This window comes from Lagenorhynchus albirostris, chromosome 3, assembly GCF_949774975.1.
Source record: "Lagenorhynchus albirostris chromosome 3, mLagAlb1.1, whole genome shotgun sequence".
NCBI lineage: Eukaryota > Metazoa > Chordata > Mammalia > Artiodactyla > Delphinidae > Lagenorhynchus > Lagenorhynchus albirostris.
Genome location: NC_083097.1, coordinates 152,661,478 through 152,685,353, shown reverse-complemented (window position 1 = coordinate 152,685,353; position 23,876 = coordinate 152,661,478). Strand labels below are relative to the sequence as shown.

The 23,876-nt window shown below is 43.9% G+C and overlaps 1 protein-coding gene and 1 pseudogene across 5 annotated transcripts in view; one reads left to right on the top strand and one right to left on the bottom strand.

The window, feature by feature from the left end:
* Positions 1 to 114: 114 nt before the first annotated feature.
* LOC132518436 (small ribosomal subunit protein eS8-like) lies at positions 115 to 23,663 on the bottom strand (annotated as a pseudogene).
* FAM193B (family with sequence similarity 193 member B) overlaps positions 23,624 to 23,876 on the top strand; it is a 31,429-nt gene continuing 31,176 nt past the window's right edge. For all 5 annotated transcript variants that reach the window (XR_009539709.1, XM_060144336.1, XM_060144335.1 and 2 more), the window contains exon 1: positions 23,624 to 23,871. Coding sequence is in view for 4 of the 5 variants with exons in the window: in XM_060144336.1 (XP_060000319.1) it covers positions 23,662 to 23,871 (210 nt within the window). In the remaining variant the exon portion in view is untranslated. The remainder of the gene's footprint in view (positions 23,872 to 23,876) is intronic.

The following is a 23,876-nucleotide window of genomic DNA, read 5'->3' as shown; positions in this document are numbered from 1 at the left end:
AAGACAAGAAAAGGAAATAAAAATATTCAGATTGAGAAGGAAGAAATAAAACTTTCTGTGATCAAACAGTTTTGGGTTTTTTTTTAGAACAATAAACACCTTTATTACATGAGCTAAGATAAGAGGGAAGAGGATTTATTTGCCTTTCCGGGCCTTGATTTTCCTCAGATAGAACTCCAGCTCCTTTCCGTCTAAAACATAACCATCTGCTCTGCCACACTGTCCTGGTCTTGAAGCAATGCATGCAAGAAACTTGCCCTGCTGGAACTGCTCCTCTAGAAGACTGCTGATTTGGGCATTCTTTTTCTTTTCATCATATTTCTTCTGAATTTCTTTTTTGAACGTTTTTTGTTTAAAATCACTTCCTCTTCAGGAGTCAGCCTGGCCCCCTTCTTGCGGCCCAGGGGCAGTGTATAGTGAGACTCGTACCACTGTTGGTACGTGTGCTGTCAATGAGCACGATGCAGTTCTTCACCAGGGTCTTAGTGTGGACCAGTTCATTGTTGGATGCATTATAGACAACATCAATGATCCTTGTCTTGCGTGTACAACACTCTGAGCCCCAGCAGAAGTTCCCAACGTCCAGCCTCAAGGCCCAGTACTTCTTGTCACCTCCTCACACACAGACTGTGTGTATGCGGCGGGGGCCACTCCTGGTGTTGGCAACAGGGTGTCCCACCTCATACTTCCACTTCTTGTGGTAGGGCTTTCTCTTGCCCCCAGTCTTGCAGCACTTGTGCCAGTTGTCCTGAGAAATGCCTCCGTGTGGAAGTGGGGTCAGGAGCCTGAGCCAGGGAGCCCGGGGCCAGCCCACCAGCCCAGCACCCTGCCTCACGCTCAGCTCTCCAAGGTTGGCTCCCCCATGATCAAACAAACTTTGATCATCTATGTAGAAAATCTGAAAGAATCAACAACAACAACAACAAAAAACTCCTGGAACTAATAAGTGATCCTGGTTGCAAGATACAAGTTTGCAGGACACAAGATGGATATTCAAAAGTCAACTGTTTTCTTACAATGAAAAAGTGGAATTTGAAATTAAAAATATAATATCATCGTGGAATCTAAAATATGGCACAAATAAACTTATCTATGAAACAGAAACAGATTCACAGACATAGAGAATAGACTCGTGGTTGCCAAGGGGAGAGGGGTGTGGGGGAGGGAGGGAGTGGAAGTTCCAGGCTAGCAGCTACAAACTAGTATTTATAGAATGGATAAACAACAACGTCTTACTTTATAGCACAGGGCACTATATTCAATATCCTGTGATAAACCATAATGAAAAAGAATATAAAAAAGAATGTATTTATATGTATAACTTAATCACTTTGCCATACAGCAGAAATTAACACAACATTGTAAATCAACTATAGTTCGATAAAAAGAAAAGAAAAAATCTAGTATCATTTACATTAGCACCCCCAAAAATGAAATAGGTATGAATCTAACAAAATATGTACGAGATTTATATGAGAAAAATCTACAAAACTCTGATGAAAGAAATCAAAGAAGAACTAAATAAATGGAAAGATATTCCATATTCATGGGTAGGAAAACACAATACTGTCACAATGTCAGTTCTTCCAAACTGGATTGTGATTCAACACAATCCCAATAAAAATCCCAACAAATTAATTTATGGACTTTAATAAACTGATTCTAAAGTTTCTATGGAAGGGTAAAAGACCCTGTTTGCACCTTGATTTGTCTGCTGAAAATGTGAACTAGTAAAAATGAAGTAACTGGAAGAAAAATAGCCAACACAATATTGAAGGAAGAGAATAAAGTTAGAGGATTGACACTACCCAACTTCAAGATTTACTACAAAGCTACAGTCATCAAGACAGTGTGGTATTGGTGGAAGAATAGACAAATAGAGTAACGGAAGAGAGTAGAAAGCCCAGAAATAGACCCACATAAATGTAGTCAACTGATCTTTGACAAAGGAGCAAAGACAATACAATGGAGAAAAGAGTCTTTTCAACAAATGGTGCTGGAACAGCTGGACATCATATGCAAAATAAATGGATCTAGGGACTTCCTTGGTGGTGCAGTGGTTAAGAATCCACCTGCCAGTGCAGGGTACACAGGTTCGATACCTGGTCCAGGAAGATCCCACATGCTGTGGAGCAACAAAGCCCGTGCGCCACAACTACTGAGTCTGTGCTCTAGACCCCGTGAGCCACAACTACTGAGCCCATGCGCCACAACAACTGAAGCCCATGCACCTAGGACCCATGCTCCACAACAAGAGAAGCCACCACAATGAGAAGCCCATGCACTGCAACGAAGAGTAACCCCCGCTTGCTGCAACTAGAGAAAGTCTGCACACAGCAACGAAGACCCAACGCAACCAAAAGTAAAATTAAATTTTAAAAAAATGAATCTAGACACAGACTTTACACCCTCCACAAAAATTTACTCAAAATGGGGGGGGCTTCCCTGGTGGTGCAGTGGTTGAGAGTCCGCCTGCCGATGCAGGGGGCACAGGTTCGTGCCCTGGTCTGGGAAGATCCCACATGCCGTGGAACGGCTGGGCCCATGAGCCATGGCCACTGAGCCTGAGCGTCCGGAGCCTGTGCTCCACAATGGGAGAGGCCACAACAGTGAGAGGCCCGCGTACTGCAAAAAAAAAAAAAAAAAAAAAAAATTTACTCAAAATGGATCACAGACCTAAATGTAAAACAACAAAGCTATAAAACTCCTAGAGGGTAACACAGGAGACAAACTAGATGACCTTGGATATGGCAATGACTTATAAGAAACAACACTAAAGTCGTGATCCATGAAATAAATAATAGATAATAATTTCATTTTAATTAATATTAAAAACCTCTGCTCTGCAAAAGACACTGTCAGAATGGAAAGACAGGCCACAGACAGGGAGAGAATATTTGCAAAAGACATATTGATAAAGGATTGTTATCCAACATATACAAAGAATTCTTAAAAGTCAACAACAGAAAACTAACAATCCAACTTAAAAATGGGCCAAAGACCTGAATAGACCATTTGCCAAAGAAGATATACAGATGGTAAACACATATGAAAAGATGTTCCACATCATGTCATAGGGAAATGCAAATTAAAGCAACAATGAGATACCACTACACACCTATTAAATTGGCCAAAATCCAGAACACTGACAACACCAAATGCTGGTGAGGATGTAGAGCAACAGGAGTTCTCATTCATTGGTGGTGAAAATTCAAAATGATGCAGTCACTTTGGAAGACTGGCAGCTTCTTACGAAACTAAACATACTCTTAGCATATAATTCAGCAATCATGCTCTTGAGTTGAAAACTTATGTCCACACAAAAACATGCACATGAATGTTTATAGCAGACTTATTCATAATTACCAAAACTTGGAAGCAATCAAGATGTCCTTCAGTAGGTGAATGAATAAAAAAAACTGCGGTATATCTAAACTATGGAATATTATTCAGCACTAAAAAAAAGAACTATCAAGCCGTGAAAAGACATGGAGGATCCTTAAAAGTATATTACTAAGAGACTTCCCTGGTGGTCCAGTGGGTAAGACTCCGCACTCCCAATGCAGAGGGCCTGGGTTCAATCCCTGGTTGGGGAACTAGATCCCATGTGCATGCCGCAACGAAGATCCCGCATGCCGCAACTAAGACCCAGAGCAACCAAAATAAATAAATAAAATTTTTTTTCTAAAAGTGTATTACTAAGTGAAAGAAGCCAATCTTAAAAGGCTGCATACTGTATTATTCTTTAGGGGAGGAAAACTTTTCCTTTCTTCCCTTCTAGGTTTCGTGGCTGGTTTAATAATTAGACGTAAGACATTAACAGGAGAAAAATTTAATTTGTACATATGAGTGCTTGAAGGAATGTGAGACTCAGAGAAGTTACCAAAGCAGGCTGCTTCTTAACCTTTTAGACAAAGAAACAATTACTTGTGAAGATTTGACAAAACAAGGGGGTTTGGACTTGGGGTAGCAAATTAATGAAAAGAAACAAAATTTGTTTATAGAGCCTTCTCAGCCTTGAATTCCCTATCCCTGACAATAAGGATGATTTCTTGGGGTGGCCTAATCTGCTCTCCAATTCCAACTATATGATATTCTAAAAAAGGCAAAACTATGGAAACAGTAAAAAGATTAGTGGCTACAGGGGTTAGGAGGGGAGGGTAGGAGGGATGAATAGGCTGAGCATAGAGGATATTCAGGGCAGTGAAATTATTCTGTATGATAATATAATGATAGATACATGTCATTCTACATTTATCAAAACCCATACAATGTACAACACCAAGAATGAACACTAATGAAACTATAGACTTTGGGTGATAATTATGTAAGATTCATCGATTGTCACAAATGTACCACTTTGGTGCAGAATGTTGAAAGTGGATGAGGCTGCTCTGTGTGGGGACAGAGGGTTTACAGGAACTCAGTGCATTTTCTGCTCAATTTTGGTGTGAACCTAAAACTCCTCTAAAAAATAAAGTCTGTTTAAAAGGAAAAAAACCCATAATGAGACATCATCTCACACCCACTGGAATGGCTACAATCAAAACAAAACAGAAAACAAGTGTTGACAAGGATGTGGAGAAATTAGAACTCTTGTGCATTGTTGGTGGGAATGTAAAACAGCACAACACTATGGAAAATGGTATGGCAGCTCCTCAAAAACTAAAAATAGAATTACCATATTGATTTGGCAATCCTACTGCTCTATATTAAAAATAATGGAAAGCAGAATCTCAAAGAGATATTTGCATACCCATGTTCAAAATAGCAGCATTATTCACTATAGCCAAGGGGTGGAAGCAACACAAGTGTTCATTGAATGGATGGATAAATAAAATACAATGTATACATACCATGGAATATTATTCAGCCTTAAAAAAGGAAGGAAATCATATCACATGCTACAACATGGGTGAAGCTTAAAGACATTGTGCTAAGTGAAATAAGCCAGTCGCAAAAAGACAAATACTGTGTGATGCCACTTGTGTGAGATATCTAGAGTAGTCAAATTCATAGGCGCAGAAAGTAGAATGGTAGTTGCCAGGGGCTGGTGGGGAGGAGAAAATGGGGAGTTACTGTTTAATGGGTATAGCGCTTCAGTTTTGCAAGATGAAAAATTCTAGAGATCAGTTGCACAGCAATGTGAATACACTGTACTTCACACTACTAAACAGTACACTTAAAAATCATCAAGAGGGACTTCCCTGGTGGTCCAGTGGTAAAGAATCTGCCTTACAATGCAGGGGACGCAGCTTCGATCCCTGGTCAGGGAACTAAGATCCCACATGCCGCTGGGCAGCGAAGCCCACGTGCCACGACTACTGAGCTTGTGCGCCTCAACTAGAAAGCCTGCGGGCCACAAACTACAGAGTCCACATGCCCTGGAGCCTGCGTGCCACAACTAGGGGAGAGAAAACCCACACGCCACAACTAAAGAGAAGCCCGCGCACCAAAACGAAATGCCCATGAGCTGCAACTAAGTCCTGACGCAGCCAAAACTAATAAATTAAATAAATAAATCTTTTTTAAAAAATCATTAAGATGGGGAATTCCCTGGCAGTCCCATGGTTAGGACTTCACGCTTTCACTGCTGAAGGCGTGGGTTCAATTCCTGGTGGGGGAACTAAGATCTCACAGCTGCACGGCATGGCCAAAAAAATAAAAAATAAAATAAAATGATATATTTAAAAAAATCATTAAGATGGTAAATTTTATGTTTTTTTATCATGACTAAAAACTAAATAAAGTAAAATTTTAATAACGTAAATTAACGAAGCTAATTATTTTTTAGTGGATCAAAAACCTAAATATAAGAGCTAAAAACATAAAACTCTTAGAACAAAACATTGGGGAAAAGCTTCACAACTTTGGATTTGGCAATGATTTCTTGATGTGACACCAAAAGCACAGTCAACAAAGGAAAAACTATATAAATAGAACTACTTGAAAATTAAAAATTTTTTTTTCATCAATAGACAAAATCAACAGAGTAAAGAGGCAAGTCATGGAATGGGAGAAAATATTTTAAAATTATATATATCTGATAATGGATTAACATCCAGAATATATAAGGAACTCCTACAAATCAATGACAAAAAAACAAACAACCTGATTTTTAAATATACAAAGAACTTGAATATACATTTCTCCAAAGAAGATATACAAATGGCCAATAAGCAGAGAAATTGGAACTATTGTGCTTTGCTGGTGGGAATGTATGCAACTGCTGTGGAAAATGGTATGGCAGTTCTTCAAAAAATTAAATGTAGAATTACCGTTATGACCCAACAATTCTGCTTCTGGGTATATACACAAAAGAAATGAAAGCAGGGACTTGAGCAGATATTTGTACACCGATGTTCATAGCAGCATTACTCACAATAGCCAAAAGGTGGAAAAAACCCAAATGTCCATCAGTGGATGAATGAATATACAAACTGTAGCATATACATACAATGGAATATTATTCAGCCTCAAAAACAAGAAAATTCTGACATTCACTGCAACATGGATGAACCTTGAGGACATTATGCTCAGTGAAATAAGCCAGACACAAAAGGACAAATATTGTATAATTCCACTTACATGAGGTACCTAGAATAGCCAAATTCATAGAGACAGAAGGTAGGACAATGATTCCCAGGGGCTGGGGGAAGGGGAGAATGATGAGTTAGTGTTTAATGGGTACAGAGTTTCAGTTTGGGATGAAGAAAAGTTCTGGAGATGGATGGTGGTGATGATTGCACAACAACGTGAATGTACTAAGTACCACGAAACTGTACACTTAAAAATGGTTACAGTGGTAAAATTTTATGTTATGTATATTTTACCACAATAAAAAAAGACATCCAACATTATAATTTCATTTAGTGACATAAAACTATATACATATCTTTCATTTTAAACAGGTTATGGAAACAGTGGTAACTTACGTACCTCATAAAATGAATCAGGAAATTTAGAAAGTTTAAATCATGAGAAATTTAACCCTGGTCATGTACAAACCAGAATATTGTGTTGACATTATTTTTATATGGTAAACTACTTTTCCAAGACTCTCAACCATGCCCAAAGCTCTTTTATCTTGGAATTAAAGCTTCTTCTTGTCTTTTAACAAAGGCTATTATGCACATAGACTTTCGAGTGTCTACACACATAAAAAACACAGTTGAATAATTTTGTTTTAGACAACTTTTACTATTTATTTGGACTAGATAGTTCTAGAGTGTGCACATAACAACCGAATGTCTTGTTTTGTTTTCCATTTTAATGGTAATCTTTAAGTTTACTGAGAGCATAAGAGAGAGGAACAGAAAAAGTGAGAAGCAGCTGGCTTTAGACCAATCTGGAATTGTTATTTTAAAAGACTACTTATGTTTCCTCTGCAAGGGAAGGGAAGAACTTTAGAAACAGAAAAACAGAAGAAACCACATTACAGCTGGTTTAGAGAGTAACTTGGGCCTTTGACAAATTTCTCAAGCCTTACAATTAGAAAGCCCACATTTACTAATCCCCGAGGTATGGAAATGGAGGCATGGAGTTCATCCTACATTAAATAAAATGATCTCTCTTTTCAACAAACAAGACAATCTCTTCATGAGAGTTTGTTTTTTGCTTGAAGGTGTCTCTTAAATGAACAATCTTTTCAATGTCAAAAGCCCCCCAAAGTGGGCTTCCCTGGTGGCACAGTGGTTGAGAGTCCGCCTGCCGATGCAGGCGGCACAGGTTCGTGCCCCGGTCCAGGAAGATCCCACATGCCACGGAGCGGCTGGGCCCGTGAGCCATGGCAGCTGAGCCTGCGCGTCCGGAGCCTGTGCTCCGCAACGGGAGAGGCCACAACAGTGAGAGGCCCGCGTATCGCAATAAATAAATAAATAAAATTAAAAATTTTTTAAAAGCCCCCCAAAGTGGCTACTGCAATTCCAAATTGTCACTGGTGAAATTGGAGCAGTCAGAAAACTAAGTACAAGTTGGTGGTGTTGTGGTTAGAAAGCATGCAGCAGGTAAGTGTTCGACCAGGAAGAAGCCCTTTTTTAAAAGAGCCCATGGAACCGAATGGTCCATAAGGATGATTCATGTGTAACTTTATTTCTCTGAAGCTTGGCCAAAGGCCAATCAATCAGCACCCATCAGAGCCAGATACAACCTCCTAATTCTAGGCAAACTAAGCTAAACAAAATAGTTCTCAGGGATACAAGGACAAGATCAAGGAGGAAATCTTTACAAGGTTTTGAAATGATGACCCAAGACAAAGAATGTCCAACTAGAGAATGAACTTATCAGGGTTATGCCCATCTCTCCCATAGAATTTTCATTCTCAAGAAGCAGCAAATGCTGGAGAGGATGTGGAGAAAAGGAAACCCTTGTGCATTGTTGGTGGGAATGTAAGTTGGTGCACCCACTACAGAAAACATCATGGAGGTTCCTCAGAAAATTAAAAATAGAATTACCATATGATCCAGCAATCCCACTTCTAGGTATTCATCCGAAGCAAACAAGATCACTATCTTAAAAAGATATCTGCACCCCCCATGTTTATTGCAGCATTATTTACAGTAAATCCAGGACATGGTAACAAACACACACACACACACACACACACACACACACACACACACACAGAGGAGCATTTTTCAGCCATAAAAAAGAAGGAGATCCTGCCAATAGTGACAACATGGGTGGACCTAGGGGACATTATGCTAAGTGAAATAAGTCAGAGAAGACAAATACCATATTATCTCATTTACATGTGGATTCTAAACAAACAAACAAACTCATAAATACAGAGAACAGATTCGTGGCTGCCAGAGGCGGCAGGGTAAGAGTGGCAAAATGAGTGAAGGTGGTAAAAGGGCATAAACTTCCTGTTACAAGATAAATAAGCTCTGGGGATGTAATGTACAACAATGAGGACTATAGTTAATAATACTGTATTGTATATTTGAAAGTTGCCAAAAGAGTAGATCTTAAAGTTCTCTTCACAAGAAAAACATTATGTAACTATATGTGGTGATGGATGTTTATTAAATTTATCCTGGTGTGTGATGATCATTTCTCAATATATACATATTTCAAATCATTATGTTGTACACCTAAAACTAATACAATGTTGGGAGTTCCCTGGTGGCACAGTGGATAAGACTCCACGCTCCCAGTGCAGGGAGCCCGGGTTCAATCTCTGGTCAGGGAACTAGATCCCACATGCATGCCGCAACTAAGAGCTCACATGCCACAACTAAGGAGCCCACATGCTAAAACTAAGGAGCCAGCAAGCCACAACTAAGGAGCCCGCCTGCTGCAACTAAGACCTGGTGCAACCAAATAAATAAATATTAAAAAAAAACAAATACGATGTTATATGTCAATTACATCTCAATTAAAAAAACACAGTTTTCATCTTATAAAAAAACGCTCAAGACACTGGGCAGGCAGATAGACCATAGAACAAGTGTTAGAAGGCTAGAAACAAGTAACCAAAACAACCTCAAGAGGCCTTATTCCTGGAAAAAAAAAAAAAGAAACTCAGTGCTGAGGGATTTCAACAAAACATCAGATCTCAGTTCAGCATGAGCTTGTCTCCTGACCATGGACACCTCAAATAGGTAGAGACTGGGAGGAGTATCAGATGCACACAGTATTACTGATTCAAGGGTCCTGGTCCAAGGTTGGGAGGGCTTCTGCTGAATCTTGGTGAACCTTCAATTCTGTCAACATCCTCCAGCCAAAGACCAGCAAGAACTCACCCGCAACTGAACAAGTGGGGTTTGTTTTTCATTTCAGCAAAGTTGGATGCACATCACAGGGGAACCCTGAGGCAACTCAGCAAGAGGGTGTTGGAAAGAATTTGTTATGGGATTAGGGCTCCTGTAGGCATTTTGGAGGAGGGCTCAAGGCAGTGGGTTTTCCTCTGGATTGGATGCTGTCAAGAAGTGGGGGTAATTTTACGACCAGAGGATGTATAATAAATCCAATCTGTAAGGCAGGAGGAATGAATGAAGGCTAAAGGTGTGATTGGTAAAGAAGCAGCCCTCGTACGTGCCAGGACCAGAGGATGCCTGGTCATTCTGGGAGGTTGGGACAATGGTCAAGTTTTTGTCTGTGGTTAGACCTGATTATTGAGTGGAATCCTGTTTCTTGATCCATCACAGTCACATAGTGACCTCATCTGATGTTGAGGTCCTATGAAATTGGTCATGTTCAACAGAACACCAAGGCCTACTTGTGAGTGCCAGGCCAGCCCTAGATGTCCGGGGCGGTTTTCCTCTTTCTTGTAGTCTGATTTAGTAATATCATATGTAAATAAATATCTAGTTATTACTATGACTAGTTAGTAAATTAACTGATACATGAATTTGAATAAACCCAAAATCTCTGTTGTACGATTCCACTTATAGCAGTCAAATTCATAGAGACAGAAAGTAGAATGGTGGTTCCCAATGGCTAGGGGGAGAGGGAAGGGGGAGGTTATTGTTTAGTGAGTACAGAGTTTCAGTTTTGCAAGATGAACAGAGTTCTGGAGATGGATAATGGTGATGGTTGCACAACACTATGAACGTACTTTATGCCACTGAACTGTACACTTTAAAGTGGTCTAAATGGTAAATTGTGTTATTTATATTTTGCCACAATTTTAAATATTAAATAAAAACATCTACAAAAGGTTTGAGGCAACTACTAAATCATACCACTGATGAAATATTTTATCTTCTTGATTCATTTTTTAGTAAAAAAATTAACAATTTAAAACAACTATCAATTGTAATGATATGGGTCAAACTTAATAAAATACTTCATATATGAACGAAAATCTAACAAGATTATTACACCTCACAGTTTGCATTTTTTCCTCTCTCACTGTTTTACATGTTAAACAGAAATAAATATGGTCACATGTAAAATGACAGAAATGAAGTAACTCAAATTCTATTTCTCTGTCTTTAAAATCATTAGGTTATTGGGACTTTCCTGGTGGCACAGTGGTTAAGAATCCGCCTGCCAATGCAGGGGACACGGGTTGGAGCTCTGGGCTGGGAAGATCCCACATGCCGTGGAGCAACTAAGCCCGTGCGCTACAACTACTGAGACTGCGCCCTACAGCCCGCGAGGCACAACTACTGATCCCATGCACAAACTCTGTGAAGGGGTATTTTGTATGCGGAAATCTTCAGCCCTGGAGGACCAGGCTAGAAGTACAAGACATCTCTACCACAAGGTGACCTCCAAGAAAGGACTTTTGGAGGGAGGTCATCACCCATGTAACTAACTGCGAAGGTTTACCTGCAGAGGAGAAAATAGCCAGGTTAGTTTCCTCCCATCTCCCCAAGTGATGTCCCTCTTCTGGGATAGGAAATGAGGGTAGGCTTTGGAATAGAGGAAAGGAAGTCTCCTCCCAAATTTAAGGCTACCAGTGTGGTCCAGCCCAACATCAGAGAGTCTCTGGAGGCTCTAAAGCAGCAGAACTGCTTCTTTCTTCGAGAAGATGGCCAGGGTGAGCCAGAACCTGAACCTTCCATCACTTTCTCTCTCCTGGAGCCACTGATGGTGGCAGAAGTGGTAACTGGCAGACCGATGGGAGCAGAACCCCAGCTTCCTAAGGACACTCCAGCTGCACCAGAACAGGGTACCCCACCCCTGCTGGACCGCTGGCTACAGAGTGGGGCTTGGCAGCAACAGTAGCCAGAGAAAATGGGGTGCTTCTGGAGATGCCCCAAGCTTTCTGGGGTCCTATCCAATAAACATCTGCACGCCAAACTAGCCAGGGCAACTGAGTTATAGACCTACCACAGGAAGGAGGACATCCTTGGGAATGTGAGTAGGGCCCCAAGCCAATTAATAGGAATATTAAAAGACATGTAACTTTTTTTTTTTTGATGAGGGGGAATCCAAGCTGTTCCTGTCAGCATGATATCATCCATGCAGTAGACCAACATGATGTCCTGTAGGTCAAGGTTGCTGTGCACTGACTTGCCTAGAGCCAGAGAACCCCAACCCCTAAGGTTTATTCACTCATCATTGGCCACAGGCCTTCAAGGCTCACTCACTGCAGTGTTCCTCTTTCTCCTAGCTCTGAAAATGCCCCTTCCTTCTTTTCTAGCTGAACAATGTATCTAAATTTTGTGTAATATTTTATGCTGAGAGTGGGGGGACCTCTCCTCCTCCCCCACGTCTTGGCAACACAAGTATGTCTGAGACAGCATCCCTGTGGTAGTCAGCATCCCAGACAGTCCCTAATGATTTTTCTTTACAGGTATCCATGGTCCTATGTGGTCCCCTCTCACACTGAATGGTGTTGACCTATGTAACCAATAGGATGCTGCAGAAATGACAACATGTGGCTTCTAAGGCTGAGTCATAAAGGCATTATGCTTCCACCTTGCTCTCTTGATTCTCTCACTTGAGGGAAGCCAGCCACCAGTGCACAAGGACACTCCAGTCCCCCTGTGGAGAGGCCCTTGTGGTGAGGAACTGAGGCCTCCTGCCAATAGCCATGTGAGTGAGCCACCTTGGGAAGAGATCCTCCAGTCCCACCAAGCCTTCAGATGATGCAGCCTTGAGTAACATCTTGACTTTGTGAGAGACCCTGAGCCAGAACCACCCACCTAAGCTGCTCCCAAATTCCTGACCCCCAGAAACTAAGGAATATATGTCTATTTTTGTTTTAAGCTACTAAGTTTTGGTATAATTTGTTGCTAAAACAGTCCACCTCCCCAGTTTACTACTCTTCAAGAAGCCACCTCCTCACCTTCGTCCAGAACGCCCCCATCCCCATAATGGCATTCTGGATGTGAGCAGTGCAAGATCCCCACTGCCCACAGACTTGGGTCCCTGGGTGTGGGCTCCAAGCTCATTGGAGTTCACGTCCTTTGCAGACTACTAGAGCTCTCATCTCCTGGCCCCACTTAAAACCAAGAGATATCAGTGGGACTGGGAAGTGGGGGAGTGGGGTGTCACCAGCAGACTCCCCATCCATACTCTGTCATGACTATATATTCTCAGGGTATACGTGAGACCCTTCCTAATTTCCAGTGATATAGAAGAATTTTTCCTATTACTTCTGTTTGACTATTTTGGGGAAAACTGGAAAAGGGTGTAAGTCTAAGGACAGATCTGGAATGCTATTTTGGAATGGGAAATTACTAAAACCCTGGGTTACAACATTATAACACTTACTAGAAAAGTCACTCTAAGGTGGCAGGGGGCCAAAGGGGACAAAACTGGAGTCAGAGTGCCCTGTGATGGAGCTAATATTGGCCAATGAGCAGTGATGATCTCATTGTTATGATGCCCTCATAGTTATTGTCATGATAAATCATTGTATTAGGTGAATTCTGACAGCATGGGCTCCATTAGATAGCAGAGTGGTCTGAGATGCTCTGGCCTTTAACTCTCTCTTGGCCAGGGCCTTGTTTGGGAGCTCTTGTTTATGAACACCCTACTGTATGTGCCAGGCACTGTGCTGAAAAGTGGCAGAATATGCCATCCCAAATATGCCACTTTGGCATAAGAATTATTGAGCTAAAGGCTCTTGAAGAAATAGCAGGTATGTGAAGGGTACTCTGACCTCCGCTTTTCTTCCTGAAAACAGGAGACAAAATTTGTGAAAGATGCTCTCTCTGTACCAGGAGGAAAGATTCTTATCACCAGAGATGGGAAGTCGAGACCAAGAGAAATCTGCACAAACAGACCTTATTAAAATAATCCGTCTTTAGTCTCCCCATTTTTTCTTTTTTGGCCACGCCACACGGCATGCAGGATCTTAGTTTCCCAACCAGGGATCAAACCCTTGCCCCCTGCAGTGGAAGTGTGGAGTCTTAACCACTTGACCGCCAGGGAAGTCCCTCTCCATGTATTTTAGTTACTTTTCCACAACTGTCTCTCTTTGTCCAGCCTACTATATAAACACTTAGGCCTGGCCACTTCTCTGGATCTTTGTTTTTCCTGTGGGGGCTCCCATGTAAAGATCTATATGATTTTCTTCTTTTAATCTGTCCCATGTCAATTTAATTCTTGGAACCAGCCAGAGATTCTAAGAGGACAGAGGTTAAGTTTTGCCTCCCTACTGTGCCAAGGTCTCCATTTATGTCTCACAGTCCCGTGAGATACTGCTTTCATCCCCATTCTCTAGATGGTGAGACTGAGACCCAAAGCAATCGAGGACATTCCTAAGGTCACATAGCCATAAAGTGGTAGAGCTTAGATGGACACCTGAGTCTATCTGAACCCCCAGCTTTTCTACCACAATGTACATAGGAATGAGTCACAGATGGCTTCCAAGAAGAAGAGACACTGGCCTGGCCCAGCCCTTGAATAATCAGAACACGTTTATTAAACCCTGGAGGGGTAAGGGAGAGAATGCAGTGTTGAGCGCATCAAGGTTGTATGATAGGGCTGAAACCCAGGGTTCAAGGGAGAGAGTGGCGGGGAGCGAGGCTGCTGCACGCAAAGGCCAGCTCTTGAAGGGCCCTAAGTACCAGGCCTTAACCTGGAACTTATCCTGTGTGTCTGGGGGGCCTCCTGGTTGTCCAAAGTGGGGGGTGACATGGTCAGATTTGGTGTTTGAAGAATATCTGGGGACAGCATGGAGGCTAGATTGGGACAGCAGTTCTCAACATCAGTGTGCATCAGAATCATTCTGGGCTCCCTGTAAAAAACATCTGGAACCACACTCAAAAGTCTGATTCAGGGACTTCCCTCATGGCACAGTGGTTGAGAATCCGCCTGCCAATGCAGGGGACACGGGCTCGATCCCTGCTCCAGGAAGATGCCACATGCTGCGGAGCAACTAAGCTCGTGCGCCACAACTACTGACCTGTGCTCTAGAGCCCGTGAGTCACAACTACAGAGCCCGTGTGACACAACTACTGAAGCCCACCCGCCTAGAGCCCGTGCTCTGCAACAAGAGAAGCCACCGCAATGAGAAGCCGGCACACCACAAGGAAGAGTAGCCCCCGCTCGCTGCAACTAGAGAAAGCCTGTGCGCAGCAATGAAGATCCGACACAGCCACAAATAAATAAATAAAATAAAATAAAATAAAAAAATCTGATTCAGCAGGGCTGGAGAGGGGCCCAGGGTCTGCATTTTAACAAGTTTTCCGAGGGATTCTGATGCAGGTGGTCACATGAAGAAACACTAGTAATCCAGAGGGAGAAAAGCAAGGAAACTAAGAACAAGGTTGTTGCCAGAGACAAATGATAAGTCCTTGAACCTCAACTGTGGCAAGGAAAATGGAAACAGCCTAACTACTATGGCAGGATAATATCTTTATAATGTTACCACTTTTTTTCCCCTAGTAATTCACTCCAACCCCGTTTCCAACAGCTAGTCCATTCTGTGCTCATTGCTCCTCATGGGTGGAATGTGACAGGGCAGAAAATAAGAGTCTTTTCAGTGTGATACGTTGGACTTGTTTCAAACAACACAGGAGTTGGGATGGGGGGGAGAAGGTAAAATTTATAGATAAATCAAGATTGGCCATGAGTTGATTATTGTGGAAGCTGGGTGATGACTGCAAGGGGACTCATTATAGAATTCTGTCTACATTTGTCTATGTTTTAAATTTTTATTTTAAAAAGATTTTTCTCTTTTTTTTTGCGGTACGCGGGCCTCTCACCGTTGTGGCCTCTCCCATTGCGGAGCACAGGCTCCGGACGCGCAGGCTCAGCAGCCATGGCTCACGGGCCCAGCCGCTCCACAGCATGTGGGATCCTCCTGGACCGGGGCACGAACCCGTGTCCCCTGCATCGGCAGGCAGACTCTCAACCACTGTGCCACCAGGGAAGCCCTAAAAAGATTTTTTAAAAGTATTTCTGGATTCAGTTTCAACAAGGACTCAGGGCAAAGGAGAGAAGTGTCAGCCACAGCTGAAAAGCTTTTTTTTTAATTAATTAATTTATTTATATTTGACTGCATTGGGTCTTCGTTTCTGTGCGCAGGCTTTTCTCTAGTTGCGGTGAGCGGGAAATACTCTTCGTTGTGGTGCGTGGGTTTCTCATGGCGGTGGCTTCTCTTGTTGCGGAGCATGGGCTCTAGGCACACGGGCTTCAGTAGTTGTGGCACACGGGCTCAGTAGTTGTGGCTCGCGGGCTCTAGAGCTCAGGCTCAGTAGTTGTGGCGCATGGGCTTAGTTGCTCCGCAGCATGTGGAATCTTCCTGGACCAGGGATCGAACCCGTGTCCCCTGCATTGGCAGGAGGATTCTTAACCACTGCACCACCAGGGAAGTCCCTGAAAAGTTTTAAGAAACTTCATGAGGGAGAGGGGAGGGGAGGGGAGGGGAGGGGAGGGGAGGGGAGGGGAGGGGAGGGGAGGGGAGGGGAGGGGAGGGGAGGGGAGGGGAGGGGAGGGGAGGGGAGGGGAGGGGAGGAAGAACTGGCCCAGGGTGAAGAGGTTCCACTGACGGAAACTTCTGCTCTTAGGAGAGAGAACTCATCTGATTAGTGTACTTGTGTACTTGGGAAGAACATGGTACATGCTCTGCTCAGTTCTGCCCTTCTTCCTCTTAGGATCTGCCACATCCACCACCCCTCCAGGGGCTCTGGAAGGGAGGTCCACCCATTCTAGCACTGCCATGACTGGGGGCTGGGGGTTCAGTTGCCCACATTGAGCAAATGCTCTGCCCTGGTCTTTGTCAGTAATATGGTAATATTCAGCCTCCACCTGCCTCTCCTTTGCTTCATTTTCCAGTATGTAGAGAACTCTAGTCAAGAAGACAGTGCCATTGGGACTTCCCTGGTGGTGCAGTGGTTAAGACTCCACACTCCCAATGCAGAGGGCCCGGGTTCGATCCCTGGTCAGAGAGCTAGATCCCACATGCATGCCACAACTAAGGAGCCTGTCTGCTGCAATTAAGGAGCCCATGTGCCACAACTAATGGGCCTGCAAGTCACAACTAAGGAGCTGGAGAGCCGCAACTAAGGAGCCCGCCTGCCACAACTAAGACCCGGTGCAACCAAATAAATAAATAAATACATATTTTTAAAAAAAGAAGAAGACAGTGTTATCTACTGGGGCTTCCTCCAGATACTCCAAAAGGAGGACTTCAGGGGTCTGGAGAAATGGAAGTGTTACCGAGTCCAAGCTCACTCTGCTCGCCGCATGACAGAAGACAGGCCAATAAATCGGGAGACAAGGTGTTGAGGCAAGGAGTACAACTTTATTCGGAAAGCCGGCAGACTGAGAAGATGGCCAACTAAATTCTCCAAAAAACCATCTTATCGGGGTTTGGATGCCCATTTCTTTTATAGAACGAGGTAGGGGTGCGGGGGTGGGGTGGGGCTGGGGGAGGAGATGAGGAAGTAAAGTAAAAACGCTATATGTTTTGTAAATATCCCCTGGAATGGCCAGCCTCTGGGAGGGGATGTGTTAATTTCTTCTTACTTGCAGCCATCCACAGGTGGACAGGGTGAGGATGCTTCCCTGAACAAAGGCACTTTAGTTTAGCATTCAGGCAGAGGGGCAGGGTTCCCCGAGGCACTATTAGGCCATTATGTATAGACAGTATCCTTTTAGTGAACAAAAGCAGTGGAAAGCAAAGGTTAAAGTAAAAGAAACAGATCCAACATGTAGTCAGATTTGGTTCTCCCCTGTCACAGAAGTAAAGAAGAGGAGGATGGAGGGAAGCGATGAGAGCACAGAGAGAGGCCGGAGGAAAAGCAAAGAATCCAAGAATAGAGGGGAAGGTTGCCTGGGGAAACAGCAAAACCGGGCATGGAGATGGCTCTGGGGCACATCTAGGCAAAAAGAACCTTAGGTAACCTCACCAAGATTCTCATGAGGCAGGAAGAGAGCTGGGGTCTCTAGTAGACATGTGAGTGAGAACAGCCAGTTCTCAGCAGCAGCCACTGGGGACAAATGACATCTCCATGAATGCCTGTGTGGATGGATGACCTTGAGAACTAGATACACCTGTACACACACACACTCACTCTCACTGTCTCTCTCTCACACACACATACACACACACTCACAGCTGAGTACTAGATAAGACTCCAGGGCCTTAAACACAACCCCAGGGAAAGGGTAAAACCCTCAGTTAGCTGTGTGAGGCCCATGGTGCCCAACCTCACCTGTGCAGATGGGACACTATGCTGATCTGGTAATGTGGTTTGCATCACCCTTATAGTTTCCCCTTCCCTCCTCACCACTCAAGCAGTTAGTTCTGTAACTGTTGCCTTGCAGTAGGAGTAAGGTAGATCACAGAGTGGAAGGTAGGAGAACTTGCAAACCATCCTGGATGCTGTGTTTCAAAAGCCCAAGCTCTTACAGACTTGACAGTCAAGGCCAGTGGCCTTCAAACTTTTGCTTCATGCCCCCAAAAAACAGTTTCAAAAACTACACACCCTCTCATTCAGGACCAGCTACATAAACTGGAGTGCCTGGTACAAAATGAGAATGTGAGCCCCTTGTTCAAACATTATTAAGAATTACAAAGGACTTCCCTGGCGGTCCAGTGGTTAAGACTCTGCGCTTCCACTGCAGGGGGCACAGGGTTGATCCTCCATGCTGCACAGCATGGCCAAAAAAAAAAAAGAGAGAGAGAATTTCAAGAAGGTGATGGCAGAAAGTTAAGCCAAGCTCAGAGCCCTTCCGAATAAGGGACCCTGAGTGGCTGTGCAGGTTGTACATCCATGAAGCTGGCCCTGCTCTCACACATTTTAAGGTTAGCATATTAAAAAAATATATAAATGTAAGCAGTGACAAAAGATGTGATTTTAGTACCTTGCATACATGCTTTAAAAATATTTTCTTCCAGTTCTCAGAGCAGTATAATAAGTTAATTAAATGTATGAGAAAGGTCTGTCATGACTATTCATCAATATTGAATGGATAAACAAACTGTGGTACTTCCATACAATGGAATACCACTCGGTACTAAGAAGGAATGAGCTATGGATACACACTACGAAATGGATAAATTGCAAAGTAATTACGCTGAGGGAAAGAAGTCAGGCAAAACAGAGTGCATACTGTATGAGAATATAGAACATTCATAGAGACAGAAAGCAGATCAGTGTTTGCCTGGGGAGAGGGGAAGGAGTGGGAAGGAAAGATTACAGTCAGGTGGAGCCATGTGGCTGAAATCTCCCCAACAGAATGTGAGTGAAAGTGATGTATAGTCATTACTAGGTATTGCTCATAAAAACAGCCCAGGCAACCCTCGCTCTATCTTTACCATCCTCTCGTTGAATGGAGAGAACCTGGATGAGGGCAGAGCCACAAGACAGAGAGGGAGTGGACCCCTGAATGACTGCATGAAGCAAAGTCCCCTTCATCCAGCATTGAATTGTGACATGAACAAGAACTAAACTATTATGGTTTTAACCCCCTGACATGTCGGGGTCAGTTGTTACAGCAGTTAGCCAACCCTGACTAATACAGAGCCCAATGTAATCTCCCTGCCATGAGATAGCTGGCTGTTTCCCTCAAAGTAAGGCTCCACCTGGGGGCTCAGGCTGGTTCCCTGAGGCTTGCAAATTGGGTTCAGCACAAAGAGTAGGCCAGCCGTGGGAGGGAGCAGTCCGTAATACTGGGCCAGTTTTCTCATAAACCCACGGAGCAAGTCCTGAGATGGCTAGGGAAGGAGACTGCCTGATAGCCACAGAAGGAGTCAAGCTGCCCACCAGGCTCTTAAGAAGTTCTTCTGTAGTGAGACCCTTTGGTGAATGTTCATCTGGCACACTAATAACTCTATGCTCTGAAGCCATTCTGGGCAGTCTATCCACATTTATCTTCCTCAAAACTTCTTGTCACTAAGCCTTCAGTCTGGTTCCTTCCAAGTCCCTGACCAACAGACTAAACCATTATCCAACGGCTAGGAATCAGTGCATCTTTACTTTGGGGCCTCTGGGCACACTTCCCTTTTCCAGGTCCCTCAGGCCTTCTCGGAGGAAGACTGGAAGACCCCAACAATCCATTTCCGGCTGGAGCCAACATAATGTGCAAAGCCGTTTATAAACAGGGCTTTAGATTATTCTTCCTTAGTCAACCCATCACAAACAACTCTCCAGGAGACCATGAACATCAGTAGGAGAGGAATGTAAACAACTTGCTCAGGCAACCTACTTGTGCTTTTAGGGCCTGCTGGACCGAGGCCATATATGTCACTTCTTCTTCATGATGGAGTACTGCTGGCTACCCCTAATTCTATGACTAGGTAGATCAGATAACATGGTAGCTCAGGTCACGTGGTCACCTGCTATGCCATGGTCAGGCATCCAATTTCCACATACCCGGGAAGCAAGCCAGGAGATGTTTCTCAGAAGGAAAACAACTGCTGAACAAGGTCATAACTTTGCTCCAAAAGCCAATGCCTGAATATAAGGGCCAAAGGCAGAACTACCTACTTTGCAGCCTGATCCAGTAAGAAAACCTTCTCTCCTTGTATGGTCCCCCTTAAAGTTGATAGCTTTCAAGTGACCCAGTAATAGGTAAAAATAATATACCTAAATATGGTATATTTTATAACCAAGTAAAGAAGCCCACCAAGTACAGTACTGCTTTCTTAGTGGTCAGGAGTGTGATGTTCAGCAGCTTGTCCTTTATTTGGTGCAGAATATCAAAACACACCCCAGAACCCTAGATAGTTCACTGAGTAGATAGGCCACTATATATTCGTGGGATTTATTATCTGCTCTCTGGCACACACATCATGCTTACCAAATCATCTAGGGTATCTGCTACTTCCTGTTCTCAAGGTCCTTCAGGATATTGTCATCAGCATCACAGTAGATTAGCCTGATATCCACTGAAATGGTGATTTGGTCAAAAATTCCGATAAACTGAGTATGTCCAGAGAGTGACATACCCCTGAAGCAAGACAGTAAAGGTCTACTGCTGCCCCTGCCAGAGGAACACAAACTTTTTCTGAGGTTTGGTATAGAATAAATAGCATTGACTAGGGTCTTCCCTGGTGGTCCAGTGGTTAAGACTCCATGCTCCCAATGCAGGGTGCCCAGGTTCAATCCCTTGTCAGGGAACTAGATCCCACATGCTGCAACAAAGATCCCACGTGCCGCAGCTAAGACCTGGCATAGCCAAATAAACAAATAAATATATTTTTTTAAAAAAGCATTGATCAGGGCTTCCCTGGTGGAGCAGTGGTTGAGAGTCCGCCTGCTGATGCAGGGGACACGGGTTCGTGCCCCGGTCCGGGAAGATGCCACATGCCGCGGAGCAGCTGGGCCTGTGAGCCATGGCCGCTGAGCCTGCGTGTCCGAAGCCTATGCTCTGCAACGGGAGAGGCCACAACAGTGAGAGGCCCACGTACCGTAAAAAAAAAAAAAAAAGCATTGATCAGACCTATAATTGTGGGCCAACAATTGCACTGGCCTACCAGAATGAGTTTATCATAATGCTCGGTCATGATTTAAGACCATCCATCTTCTCTGGTTTTGTTTTTTGGGGTTTTTTTACTATTGCTTTTATAAATTTATTTATTTTATTTATTTATTTTTGGCTGCATTGGGTCTTCGTTGCAGCACGCAGGCTTTCTCTAGTTGCGGCGAGCACGGGCTACTCTTTGTTGCGGTGCACGGGCTTCTCATTGCAGTGTCTTCTCTTGCTGCGAAGCACGGGCTCTAGGCGCAAGGGCTTCAGTAGTTGTTGCACGCGGGCACAGTAGTTGTGGCTTGTGGGCACTAGAACACAGGCTCAGTAGTTGTGGTGCATGGGCTTAGTTGCTACACAGCATGTGGGATCTTCCCGGACCAGGGCTCAAACCTGTGTCCCCTGCATTGGCAGGTGGATTCTTAACCACTGTGCCACCAGGGAAGCCCTATCTTCTCTGTTGATGTATGAATGGGTAAAGAAAATGTGATATAGACAGATAGATAGATGGATAGATAGATAGATCTTCTCTGTTGATGTATGAATGGATAAAGAAAATGTGATATAGATGGATAGATATCTGTATATGTGTATATGTATATAAAGGAATATATAAATATCTACTATATATAGGAATATATATGAGGAATATACAAAAAGTATATATATATAAAATATAAATGAATATTATTCAGCTTTAAAAAAGAAGGAAATCCTGCCATTTGCAACAACATGGATGAAACTAGAGGACATTTTAAGTGAAACAAGCCAGTCGCAAAAAGATAAATATTGCATGATCTCACTTATATGTGGAATATTAAAAAAAAAGGTAAACTCATAATAACAGAGAGTAGAATAGTGGCTACCAGAGGCTGGGGTGTAGGGAAAAGGGGGAGGTTTTCTTAAGTAGAATGGTGGTTGCAAAGGGCTGAAGGGACAGGAGAATGGGGAGTTATTATTTAATGAGTACAGAGTTTCAGTTTTACAAGAAGAAAAGTGTTCTGGAGATAGATGGTGGTGATGGTTGCACAACAATATGAATGTACTTAATACCAATGAACTGTACACTTAGAAATGGTTAAGACAATAAGTTTTATGTTACTCAAATTTTACCACAAAGAAAATAAGTGAATGGGAAAAAATACCATCTATCCTCTGTTCTGGACAAACTGAAGAGGTAATGTTGATATAGTGGGAATCACCCTGAATCTTTCAAATCTTTGATGGCGGTGCTAATCCCTGTAATGAGATGAAGTATTATTTTTTCATTTGGCAGTTAGGGAGAGCTCCAGGGCCTTCCATTTAGCCCTTCCTCTCAAAATAGTCCTTGCTCCCTTGGGTTGGGCCAATGTCAGAATTCTGCCCTTGTTGATGGATCAACAGCAACTCTACATATAACCACCATATGGTTTCAGGACACCACTGGCCCTGGCATGACACAAGTTGCACTCAAAACTATTTTTAAAAATTTGTACTATACGCATGTCATATATTCAAAAAAGAAAGGGAGGGAAAATATCCCAGTTTTAACAATGAAATACATAATCATTACATTTTTTAAATGTTCCTTTGTGTACCACTCAAAATCCTCTCGCACACATACCACTTTTTTGGAAACACTGACCTAGTACATGCCCTAGTCATCTCATCTTTATCACACTTGTAATTGTGTATTTAAGTGTCCACTCTCCCCACCAGACTGAGACGGTGAGCCTCGCTGTCCCAAGCACCAAACGCTAGACTCCCCGTGTACCATACACTGAAAATACGAATCTAGACAATCCCTTTGTCCCTTTCAGCTCAGGCTGTCCACGAGCCCATGAGTTCTGGCTGGCTGATGTTGAGCAACCATTTCGCCTTTTGCAGCCTCGGTTTTCTCCGCTGCAAAATGGGAACTACTGTACCTGCCACTCAGTGTAGGTACAAGGAGTCAGGTCATGGCTGTGAAAGTAGCGTAGCACTACAGAAATTACGAATTCACGCATCCATTTAACAGTTATTAAGCGCCCAGGGCCGTGCAGCACGATTACTACAGCGCACACCATCCCCTCGCGCAGGTCTCATCCCTTGGATCCTGGGATGGGGAGGGCGTTTCCTCACCAGGTTCACTCTTCCGCGGAACTCCGGGTGGTGACCTTACTCAAAATGGCGCAGGCAGCCTCGGGGGCTAGTGCGGCGGCGCGGACTCCGCGTGCCCTCTGACCTGCTGGCAGCGACAGAGGGGGAGCCGGGCGCCGCCATATTGGCTGTTGTCCTGCGAGAGGAGCGGCGGCTGCGGCGGCGGAGGCGGAGGCGGCGGCGCGAGTGAAGCGAGGGAGCGGCGCGAGCAGCAGCATGACTCGGAGGCGGAGCAGGCCGAGTGGCGGCGCGGGCCGGCGCGAGCGGGCGCGGGCCGCGGGGCCGCAGAAGCCCCAGGCGCCAGAGCCCCCGCCGCCGCCGAGCCTGGAAGCAGGAGCGGGTGCAGGGCCCCCGGAGGCGCCGGCGGAGCCCTACCGCGACGGCCCCAGGGAGGAGGACGACCCCAATCTGGCTCCCGGTCCCCAGGTAGG